This window comes from Trichechus manatus, unplaced genomic scaffold (assembly GCF_000243295.1).
Source record: "Trichechus manatus latirostris isolate Lorelei unplaced genomic scaffold, TriManLat1.0 scaffold00065, whole genome shotgun sequence".
NCBI classification, from domain to species: Eukaryota; Metazoa; Chordata; class Mammalia; order Sirenia; family Trichechidae; genus Trichechus; species Trichechus manatus.
In genome coordinates, this window is record NW_004444001.1 from 3436476 (window position 1) to 3448798 (window position 12323).

Here is a 12323-nt window from a genome sequence, read left to right on the forward strand (position 1 = left end):
GTCATTGTAGTCTTCCGTTTTGTATGCAAGAACTGAACATGCAAATTAGCCAAAAATGGAGGCTCATTATCTGTTTTACACTTAAAGCGTGATTTTAAGCACTGTAGGTATATGTACACACACACACACATCCAGAACACACATATATCTCAACAAATCATGCACATCATCTGTTCAGAACTGGGAAACGCACACATGCTTCTACAACATTAAACGGAAGGCAGATGGTAGGTACTGATCAACAGAAATAAAATCCTTCTAAATCCTACTCATTCTAACATTCCTTCTAATATTTTTCTTTAGAAAAATATCAAGCAGTTTTTCATTACTGTTGATTTGCAACTACAAAAGTACAATGGGCAATGCAAAAGAGGATTTTAAAGAGGGAAAACGTCTTCTGGCACAGATTCTCTTTCATAGTCTTAAGGAGGAGATAACAGTAACTTTGAAACTCATAGCATACTGTAGTTTTATCAGTATCTAATGTGTAAATTAGCTCTTTCTATAACAGGAGGTTTAGCTTTCAAAATACATAATTACTGATCATTTTAGTCTGCATCACATTTCTTTTGCAGGGGGAAATTAACTAAAACAGCTGTTACATCCTAATAGCTTCATAATGTGTATAGAATTTCAGTGATTGTTAGAAAGTAAACCTACAGCTTCCTATTAGGCAGAACATATTCATGTGTATATATGACCTATATTATTTGGGAGAACAATTATTAACTTAAGAAATTATAATTTGAAACATAATGAAATAAGGTTGCTGAAGAAAATATTATAGCTCTTAAATGAGGTCAGAGCCACCAGTCCACACTGATCAGTTCTCCCACCCTTCCTCTCATCAGTAAAGCACTCTGTACTGAAGGAAGTCTAAGTGTTTATGTTACCACCATTCCTTGCAAGGATCGAGCCCTCTATTTTCATATTGGGAGATGAATTTTTAGAAGGTGAACCAAGCCTGGCACTCTGCCCAGAATTTCTGGCAGCCGACAAGCAATCTGGTTTCACTTCTGGTCTACTCTCCCCTGAGTTAACCTTGTATCCACAGAGAGCACCCTGATCCAGGGAACCTGTGCCATTTATAATGATCACTGAGAAAGCGCTGATGATTTTATTAATCGTGAGGCTTGTACACACAGCTCTCGTTAAATATTTTGTGTCGAAAGAAATATTATAAAATATTCTGTTTCCTAGTATCTCTTTCTGACAATGGAAAAAAATAGCAGCGTGAAAAGGATTTCCCCAGAAAAAATTTGTTATTATCCAGGTACCAGTATTCAGGAATCTTAGAAAGCGAAAGAGATTCAACAAGATATCTTGATGAGTAACTACTACCAAAGGAATATAAAGGAATATGATGCGAGGTCCAAGAATCACAAAATAATTAGAGACACATACAAGACATAAAATTAATCACTAAATTGGACAGTTCAAGTTATAAATGCTATAAAAGGGCAGAGCAATCACTGCTAGGCAGTGTGTGGGTGAAATGTGAATGTATACAGGCCTCACTCTCCATTGAGAGAATTATTAGTTACTTAACCAATCCTTTTTTCAGACTACTATTTCCAAAGTAAATAGATTGGAAAATAACTGTGTAATTCACAAATAAATCTGTGTTGTTGACCTCCCAGATCTAGCTATCTCTCCATTTTCTTGACCTTCCAAAGAGCAAAGTCAATGAAGTTTACTCCATTGATAACACATTCTTATTCACTCTGGAAAATGGGCTGGAGGTCCTGGAAACTCTTGCTCTCCACTTCCATTAATTCCCGAGTTCCTGTTCCCATTCTCATAGTTCAACTTTGTCTCCATTCCCTATGCTGGAGGCCCCGGCTCACACTCAGGAGCCCAGGAAAACTTACATATACTAATTTCTCATGTGCAGCATGTACCAAACAAAGTACCTATGAAAATATATTACTTTTCTAGGCAAAAGACACACTAGCTCAAACCTTAACTCCAAAAGAGGGATTCTTTTTTTCCACTTCTTGGGACTGTTTACTACTCTCTGAATACCACTTGTCACAATTAACCTAATTTACAGCTCTTCACAGGGAGTCTTTTAATCTTGTTGAAAGAAGTTTTAAAAACATAATAACAAAAGCCAAGTAAGTCCCAGATAGCTGACACAGTTATACAAGGCAACATGAACAGAGAAGATTCTCATTCATGTTCTTTCTCTGAGTCTAGGGACATAGGTAGGAGGTATGGGTGATTAGATGATAAAGAGACAATTTTGATTAGAGAGAACCAAAAACAGTATTTTTCATAAAAACTAAGGATGAAGCTGGAGAAACAGAGGACCCAGTGATGGCAAGAGTTTTGAGTTAAGAGTTTAGATTGGCTAAGTCCAAAGGAAACTCTGCCAGAATATTCCTTCTCCCTTATCTTGCCTTCTCAACCCCTTGAGTCCTTTAACACTCAGTTCAAATCAAGGCCTGGTGCTGTAGTGGTTAAGAGCTCAGCTGCTAAGCTTAAAGGTCAGCAGTTCAAGTCTACAAGCCGCTCCTTGGAAACCCCATGGGGCAGCTCTACTCTGTCCTGTAAGCTCGCTGTGAGTCGGAACCGATTCGACAGCACCTAACAACAACAACATACTGTCCTCCAAAGAAGTCTTGGTGGTGCAGTGGTTAAGTGCTCAGCTGCTAAACAAAAGGTCAGCAGTCTGAACCCAACAACCGCTTTTCAGAAGAAAGATGTGGCAGCCTGCTTGTAAAGATTTACAGCCTTGGAAACACTATGGGGCAGTTCTACTCTGCCCTGTAGGGTCACTATGAGTTGGAATTGGCTCCATGGCAATGGGATACTGTCCTCCTACACATCCTATATATGCCTTTATTATTGCACCTATTCTATTTCGTTTTAACAATTTTTAGAAGGTTGTCACCCCCATTATATATGGAAATTCTAAACCAGGCACCTGCAATACAGCAGGCATTCAGGAAGTGTCCACTAAATGAATGAATGTCTGAATGACTAAGTCTTTTTTATTTATTTATTTATTTATTTTTATTGTACTTTAAGTGAAGGCTTACAGAACAAATAGTTTCTCATGGAACAGCAGTACACATGTTGTTTTATGACATCGGTTAACAACCCCACAACATATCAACCCTCTAACTTCTCAACCTTTTTTTTTTGGTGAACATACACATAGCCAAAGATGCACCATTTCAAAAATTTCTACATGCACAGTTCACTGACATTGACTACGTTCTTCCAGTTGTGCTGTTATTCTCACTTAAGATGAAGGCTTACAGAACAAAATAGTTTCTTATTTAACAGTTACTACAAATGTTGCCCTATGACAATGGTTAACAATCTCACAACACATCAATAATATCCTTACTCAACCTTGGGTTCCCTATCACCAGCTTCCTTGTCCCCTTCTGCCTTCTGGCCCTTGTCACTGGACTCCTGCACCTCGTTAGTCTCATTTGGTTTTACGGGGCATGACTAAGTCTTTTAAGGAATAAAGTGTTAAAGAGAAGTAGGAAGACATGAGAAAAAGGATGTTTCAGAAAAAGGATGTTTGATGATCAGCTAGGGGGGTACTATCTAAACTTAATCTTGGACCTAACTGTTCAGGAGGCAACTGTTAGCAGAACCAAATATAGTTCTTGCCTTTCCAGAATGAAAAACAAAGGCTGTTTGTAATAACAGGTCATTAGTGTTATTAACATCATCTCAAGTAAGGGTCTTATTAAAAGACTAATTTACATTCTAAAATTATAAAATAAAATGAAAAAAGAAAGACAACTCTGTTCTATTTACCCATGTCCCAATCCCCCCACTACATACAAAAGAAGCTCAACATGTTATTATCCTTTAAATAAAACAAAACAAAAAAGCCTGGATTTGACTGAATAACTAAAGCACAAACAGCCATGTCTCAAAGGTCTTACTGAATATAAAACAAAGTGGTTGGATTCCACCCACATCCCCACCCCTAATAAGAGGATTCTAGGGGAAAATGATAAACAGAAAATTTCTCAACTAAAAAAATAAATAAATAAAACACAGCAATTCAAGATGAAGAGATTTTGTGAAGAGAGATTCCATAATATATGTAATTTTTTTTCCATAGCTGAAGCAAAACAGATCAGTTAAGAACATTAGGTTCACTCTGTAATAATAAAGTCTCAAATGATCCTATGGGGAACTAAGGGGCAGGAAAATTCAAAGCTCTCTTGACAAATTGATAAAACCCACCTAGATAAAAGATTGCCACACTCCCCTGGAGCATTTTAAAAATGAAAACTTCCCCATTTGCTCACTGTCATAATCATTAGTATCCATGTACTTGCAGTCCAGGAGCTATAACCAGCATGAGCAGAATTTGGCCACACCAGCCTTCTCTTACAGCACTCCTGGAGGCTGACCTTCCCAACAAGGCAGCCAGAGCTTCATCAGGGCTTCATGCCTCCTCCTACCATAAAGCAGAGCTATTTCTTTACCTCACATCCTGCAAAGGCAATGTAAGACTATAATGTCGACTCTGGAACCAGACAGGCCTGGTTGCAAACTTAGCTTCTCTATGGCTTAATTTCCTTATTTATAAAACTAAGGTAGTGGTATTTCTCTCATAGGGCTATTGTGAGAATCACGTATGGTGACTGTATGGGCCTGGCCCACAGGAGATGCTCAAGAAATGTTAAACTGTGTCCTTCCTAGCCTCTTATGGAGTCCTGTGACCCTGTCTCTCTTGATCCTCATTTCTCCTTTTTTCTTCTCCCTGCTTCCTTATAAATATTTCATGAATCTATCTCCATTAAGTTTACTCTTCTACTTATTTCAAAATTCCAAAGGAAGGCAAAACAAATACTTATCTGTGTGAAACTGAATAAGTGCACTCAGAAGCCTACATATCTGCAATGCTTCGCAGACGACGAATCGAGAGCTAGCTAGCACCTGAATGTGCATCTACGGACTTCAGGCATAATTAATGCCCCACATCAGTAGAAAGACTTAAATAGTACAAATAGCTTCACATGTTATTTCACAAATCATAGATTTCAGGACAAGTTATATTTAAATATGGTTTTATAAAAAAGGGAATTTTAAATTCTCTTTGGCCCCAAGTAAAACTGTTATAATTTAGTGACACCATGTGGCTACATTTTGCTTTGCATTCTGAGAAGAAAACGTTCCTCTGTATCCAGGGTTGCTCTATGCTAGTTCAATTATGATGTCAAAGTTGTTGGTAGAAACACAACTTAAACTAATTATTAACTAAAAAGATGACTTTTTTAAGTGACACTATTCCAGCTTCTTTTACATCTGAATAAAGCCATTTCTTGAACTGTGAAGACCTCTAAACACAGAAAGTAAAACTCAGCATAATTCTAGCTACAATTCTAAAGCATCCTAGTGAACCACTAGATACTGTAAAAGTGGCTACCTTTAAAATGAATATATTAATGCCCAGTTATTTTGGGGGGTGGGGAGGGTTGAACACAAAAGAAAAGAAAGAAAATACACATGCTTTTATACAATGTTAATATGGTTGGGGAAAAATGCTTTCATAAATAGCAATGCTTATTTTCTCACTTGTTTTATGTCTTGTAGATCTATAGCACTGTGTGAGTACTTTAATCTAATGAGGATGGGTAAAAAAAATTACGCTGCATCTGATGCTGGCAAAGATTGGAGAGTGGGGCTGGAATGTACGACAGCAATAAAAGAGATTAAAGTGCCCTATACCAACAAACAGTACAGTTTTAGTATCCATCTAATGAGACCTCCTCCAGTAGGCCAGCTACTTCTAAAGAACATTCAATGCTACACCAAAGAAAGCCTAAATATCTAAACAATGCCCAGAGACTGGCACCCCCTTCATCTCAGCTTAAAAACACCCACCTACCCTGACCACTCTATTTAAAATAAACACTTTCCTCGCCATGATCTCAGTCACTATTACAGCACCATCTTCACAACATTTATAACCATACCTGATTATGCTGTTCTTATTTAGTCATTTATTATCTGTTTCTCCCAAATTCCAAAAGAGCAGACACTTTGGCAATCTTCTCCAGTATTAACGTCCTCAGTAGCAAGTACAGTGCCTAGCACAAAGTCAGGGCTGATTTGCTGAATGAGTGAATGATGAATAAATGAAGAAAAATCTATTTCCTTAGGTAGTCAAGTATGCCTAAATTTCTTGTAACTGAAAGCAAAACCCATCCTAGTAGAGATGTTTACCATCACTTATGGCCTTTAATGTGACCACTGAGACCAGAAGAAAGGCTGGCAGATGCTCTATAAGACCCTTTCTTTTTTCTACGACAGTCATTTGGCACCTTACAATTTCTTATTCTAAGAAAAGAAGGAAAAGGAGGGAGGGTTAACTACAAAAATTAAAGTACTTTCAGTAATAGTCAAAGAATATCAATGGAACAGAGTAGTGTATATGCTAGAACTTAGAATATGGTAAATATGGCTGTTCATATTAGTGTGGGAAGAAAAGATTATAAAGTAGTTGGTCTCAGTCAACTGATTATCCCAACCTGAAAATATACACAAAAAATATCTGGATGGATTAAATTAAATATATATACATATATGTATAAATAACAAATAGTAGAAAAAATATATGAAAATATAAAATTCTTTAATGTTGGAATGAGGCAGACTTAGCTAAATATGATACCAAACCAGAAATCATAAAAAAGACTGACAGATTTGACTACACTTTTAAAATAGTAAATTTCTACATGGCAAAAAGTAACAACAAAAACACTAAGAACTAATAATAACTGTAATAAATTGCATAATACATGACATTCACTATGATGGCTGGAATGATCACTCCAGTTTTGAAGCATTAACATTATCCTTGTTGCCATCAGATAATGCCCAGTATCTTGGGTTATATACAGTCCACAGGATATATGGAAACATAACAAATGAAATAAGAAGATTAAGATATTACTAAGATAAAGAGAAATGTTTTGCTTTATCAAAACATCTGCTATGTACGGACTGGCAATATTATACGGCTGCCAAATTACCAGAACCATGTTGAGACATAGACAAAATATGATATATTAATATAAAGTTCTCACAAACCAAAAAGAAAAAGAAAATCATCCCAGGTCAAACATATGCAGAGGATAAACATAGGCTTTTCATAAAAAAATATCAAATGGCCAGTGTTAAAGATATTCTACCTCACTGATAACCAAAGAAATAAAAACTAAAATAAGACATAATTTTTTATAAATCATAAATCACATTGGCAAAATATTGACAATGCCTGTACTGGTGAGGGTTTGGAAGAAGAGGCAATTGTTAAGTGCCACAGTACAAACTGGGTACAACCTTCCAGATGGCAAGCTTTATCAACATTTAAAATACGTACCAGATAATTTTGTAATGAAAATACCATAAAAAGACATTACCACTCTGATAACTAAAAACACAAGGGAAGAAAGAAAGGTGTTCAGCTTTGTGTTAACTTAGTTCCAGTCCCATGTTTTAAACTGTCATGTCACACCCCTCGCAGCACCTTTTCAGGCCTTGTCTTCAGTATACCCTGCTCCTCCTAATTCTTTAATCTCTCTGACCAGCCCCTGCAGTAAATACGTCTCTCACCTATTCTTTTCTTCCCTCTGTCAACAGACATATCCTTGAGTGTTCTTCTTTTAACCCCACTAGATCGCTCCCTCAACTCCCACGTGTTACACCAAGATCACTCTGTGTTTCCAGCTTCCAGGCGTACATAGACTCTTAAGTCTACTCTACCCACTCACACCCGTTTTCAAGTCTTCTCATCTCAGCAACATTACATGGTTGCCAAATTACCAGCACCATGTTGAGATATAGCCAGAATTTTTTAAAAACACCCCCAAGAGCACTCAATATTTGCCATTCCTTACTAGTAGCTGTGGAAAGAAACTGGAGAAAGCTTATTAGATAGCCAAGAAGACAGTTTGAAAGTTGGAGAATTTATGAGTAAACTGAAAATTGCCTTGCCTGAGAAAGAGGCTGACAAGACATAACAGGGTTCTGAGGGCATATGAAAGAGTGTTCAGAAATTGACAAGTCACTTTTCCTCATCCCCAGTTGGGTGGTGGGGAGCTATTGGTCTAAGTTTTTGGCTACCTAAGAGCAGTCAGCACTTAACCCACAATGCATTCCTAAAAAGGGCCCAGAAAGACAGAGGAGATCATTCCCCTCCACCCTCATTCACTACGATGGCTGAAACGATTACTCTGGTTTTGAAGCCTAACGTTATTCTTACTGCCATTAGATAGTGTCCAGTATCTTGATGAGATACAATGCTGACTAGGTTACATATAGTCCACAAAATATATGAAAACTGCTAGAAACATACAAATGAAATTAGGAGATTATTAAGAAAGAGAATTATTAAGGTAAATTGTTAAGAGAAATGTTTAGGCATGTTTTGAATTGCTATGTGTAGACACGCAACATGGAACATGCCAAGAAGAAAAAGCTCCTGAGGGAAGGACAACTTCCTCATAGTGAGAGCCACCATAGCAAAGAGGATGGCAGGGCTAACTATCTCTTAAGGTCAAACACCAGTTGAGAATCTCAGAAATTAGGAAAAATAATAAAAACATCTACTACGTAGTGAGCCTCTACTTTGGGCCAGGCACAGGGCTCAGTACTTGTATATATATGCAATGTTATTTAACACTCACAGCAAACACTTCACAAAGGGGTTGTTGTTATTCCCATCCTTTACTGTTATAGAAACAATGGCTCAGAGAGAAACAACTTTCCTTCCCAAGATCATAACGAAGGAAACCTGGATCTGAGAAGAGTTCTACCTCAGTCCACAGCCCACGGTTTTTCTACTATACAATGCTGACTTACATGCAGTTTAGCCTAGACTCAGAGAGAAGGCTGCTTAATGTCACATTCTCCAATTCATAGAGAATGTTTTGTTTTGTGAATGTGTTAGATGTAATCTTTCATCAATAATGATACTCACATCCTTCAAGATTAACCTCAAAATTCAGTTTCTTACAAAAAACAAAACTCACACACACAGAGAAAGTAACCTTTGCAAATAGTATGGAACCATTTACCACTCCAGAGTTTTCCAGCACTTATACAAGTACATTGATAGAAAGTACCAATGAATACATATACCAATTAACATAAATCAATCTCTCTCATTAACCAGTCAGCATCTTGACATCATAAAACCTGTCCTAACATTTATAGAGTAACTACTGCATACAAGGTCATAACCTGAGTACCATGCAAGAATACTAAAAGATTAGAATCCATATTCCTTGCCTCCAGAAGCTTGTTATTTTAGTATCAGAGGCAAGACAAATACAAAAAGAATGCTGAAGAACAAAGGTAACATACAAACGTGCAAATTATCTAACATAATGCAGACCTAAGACACTTAGTCCCTCATGCTAAGGAAATAAAGAATTTATATGTACCTAGTGAAGTTCCTAGAAGAAGTGTATTTAGAACACTGCTTAGGTGGTCAATAAATGATTGCGAAGATAAGAACCAGCAAGTATAAGACATGCTCGGATAATCAATACAGACTTCTTAGATTTTAAAATGCTATCAAAATTCCAACCTATTACAAAAAGCAGAGTTTATGAAGCCATATAGTAACTAATATAATAAAGTGGCTATAAATTTTTTAAAAGTCTTACTAATGTGGATATCAAGACTCCTTCCTTTTATTGTTCATCACTATCTCTAACACTGCTTTTGCTCCATTTTTCTGGACCAGAGTTGGTAGCTGGCTACACCAAGACAAAAACCAGCATCATGAATACAGCCAGGCTCTACAACACGTATAAAGCTACATAAACAAAGGCAAGGCCTGAAGGAGAGACAAAATAAGAAAACAGGGAGTATAAATAATAATACTCTTTAATAAAGGAAGGGGAAGTATATTTTCTAAAAACCAGACATTGTGACTGCAGGCACCCATCTCTCTACATATAACCGAGCCTTCGGGTGAGTAAAGCACATAGACCCTGTCACGGCTGGTATTACCTTCAGGGATTTCTTCTGGGGGTCATGTTCCTATTGTTTCAAATTAGATTAAATAGAAACACAGAGTCTGTCCACATCAGACACTTTGGTTGTTATGCTGCTTATTTTTTAATCCACTACAACCATAATAACCCAAGTCCATGCAGACTCAATCTCCTCCTCCATGTCAGAGCCCCTCTGTCACTCTCACAGTATCCCTAGACAGCGCTGAGATACAGAATCCTCACTCAGTTTCTTGTCTCCCTCATTTTAATCCATTCAAAATTCCTCTGATAAAAGAGCAATCATCAGACCTGAGACACTTAAGTCCCTCTTTGGGGAAATGAAATGGATTTTCTTCATTTTTACACAAGAAGATCCCTGGGTAACAATATTGTGTCCAGTCACACCCATAATAAAAAACCATAGGCAACATTCTTTACTGTACCAGAGGCTGGAAGGTATTGTGGGGTTTCTTTGGCGGAGGTAAGAATTCACCCTTAGGCTGTTATATCACTAGTGCAACAAGGATAAGGGGGACTTCTGACCAAGAGACTATCCTCATCTGCTCCAAATCAACCACAACGGAAGATTAGCTGGGGTCACCAGTCAGTATGGGGAGGGGGCAGGTGAGCGGCCAGCTCCAAGTTCTCCTTGGTTTATATCCACCATACCCCTTTCTCTCTCTTCCTGCCACACCTGACTACATGAACCAGTAGCTTTCTGTCCTTATCTCTTGACTTTAAGGTAAAGAATATCTGAGGGAATTTCCAGGGACTCCTGTGAGCTGCTGCTCAGTGAGCAGAAGGAGACTGAAGTGAAGTCAGAGAAGTCATGTACAGTCGCAGGTGAAGCACTGCAAGAATCATGGGAAGGACAGGAGCCAAATGCCTCCAGGTCTCAAAGATACAAAACACAGGCAAAAAGGCAAAAGCCATCATCCAGGGGGAAAACTAATACAACAGAATTTCAAGAGCCTTTAACCACCTTTCCCAACTCCCAAACCCATTAATTCTTATAGGTTTTGCAGAATTTCATAAAGAAAGTTAAAAAGAATATGAAATACTACAACAGTAGCTTTTTCATTGCCTTTTAAAAACAATCTTTACTGGGCTGCAATCCACAACAACAATAAATGCTAAGGTGCTTCGGTTGAAGGGAGGATGTGGGCCTGGAGCCTCACCAGCTCAACCTTCCTTGCCCCAACCCCAACCCCACTTGAAACACCTGCTCTGTCAAACCCCATTTTATTAACTGCTAACCAGAACATGCACCCAAAACCTTCTCCTTGCTCTGAGGACTACTAAGGAAGCCTCCAGAAATATCTCCCATGGCTTTCATGGGAAGGACACACCCCCTCCCGAACAATAACTCTGTTTTCAATGTACAGCATGGAGTTTAAAAAGAATATCCACTGCTCAAGTGTTCCCTGTTCCTTCTTATTCATTTACATATCTACTACATAAATACAGGATAAAACATTTTGGATAAATGGCTCCACAACACACTCTAAATATTAAGATCCATAATTTCCCACAGCTTCCCAAAGTTTTTTAGTTGACATGTGTTTGGCAGCTGATACCCTAAAAAACTCTTCTTCCATAAGATGGAAAAATGCAGTCTGTTTCTCAAAGCTCAAATCTCCTTACGTAAAAATCAAAATCATTTCTTATTTATGAGAACTAACCTGCAGACACGGGCTGGAAAATACAATTTTTGCCAAGAACGACACAGATATTGTGAATGATCGATCACTCTGATCCAGTCAAGTTCATCCATGGACACTTCAATGAAGTATGAATAAGACCTTTGAATCAAAAGGAAAACAGCAGGAAAATTACCATATTAAAACAAAACAAACTTATACTTTAATATAACATTAAAAGGTATAAAAAAATATAAAATTCACTAACTGCATTTTCTACATAACATTCAAATTTTGCTAACAATGGAAGCTGTGTCTTAGTTATCTAGTGCTGCTATAAGAGAAATACCACAGATGCAAGGCTTTAACAAACAGGAATGAATTCTATCACAATATGGGAAGCTACAAGTCCAAACTCAGGGATTCAGCTTCAGAGGAAGGCTTTCTCTGTCGGCTCTAGGGGAAGGTCCTTGTCATCAATCTTCCCCTGGTCTAGGAGCTTCTCAGCACAGGGACCCTGGGACCAAAGGACACCCTCCACTCCTGGCTCTTCTTGGGTTGGCGGCAAGGAGGTCCCTCTTTTTTCTGCTCGATTCTCTTTTATATTTCAAAAGACACTGACTCAAGATGCAGCCTAATCCTGTAGATTGAGTCCTGCCTCATTAACATAACTGCCTCTAATCCTGCCTCA

The 12323-nt window shown here is 37.9% G+C and overlaps 1 protein-coding gene across 3 annotated transcripts in view; it reads right to left on the minus strand.

The window, feature by feature from the left end:
- LOC101345294 (BTB/POZ domain-containing protein 9) overlaps nt 1-12104 on the minus strand; it is a 386665-nt gene extending 374561 nt beyond the window's left edge. For all 3 annotated transcript variants that reach the window (XM_023734155.1, XM_023734154.1, XM_023734156.1), the window contains exon 1: nt 11675-12104. In XM_023734155.1, the coding sequence (XP_023589923.1) occupies nt 11675-11766 (92 nt within the window). In that variant the 5' untranslated portion in view covers nt 11767-12104. The remainder of the gene's footprint in view (nt 1-11674) is intronic.
- Between the last annotated feature and the right edge of the window lie 219 nt (nt 12105-12323).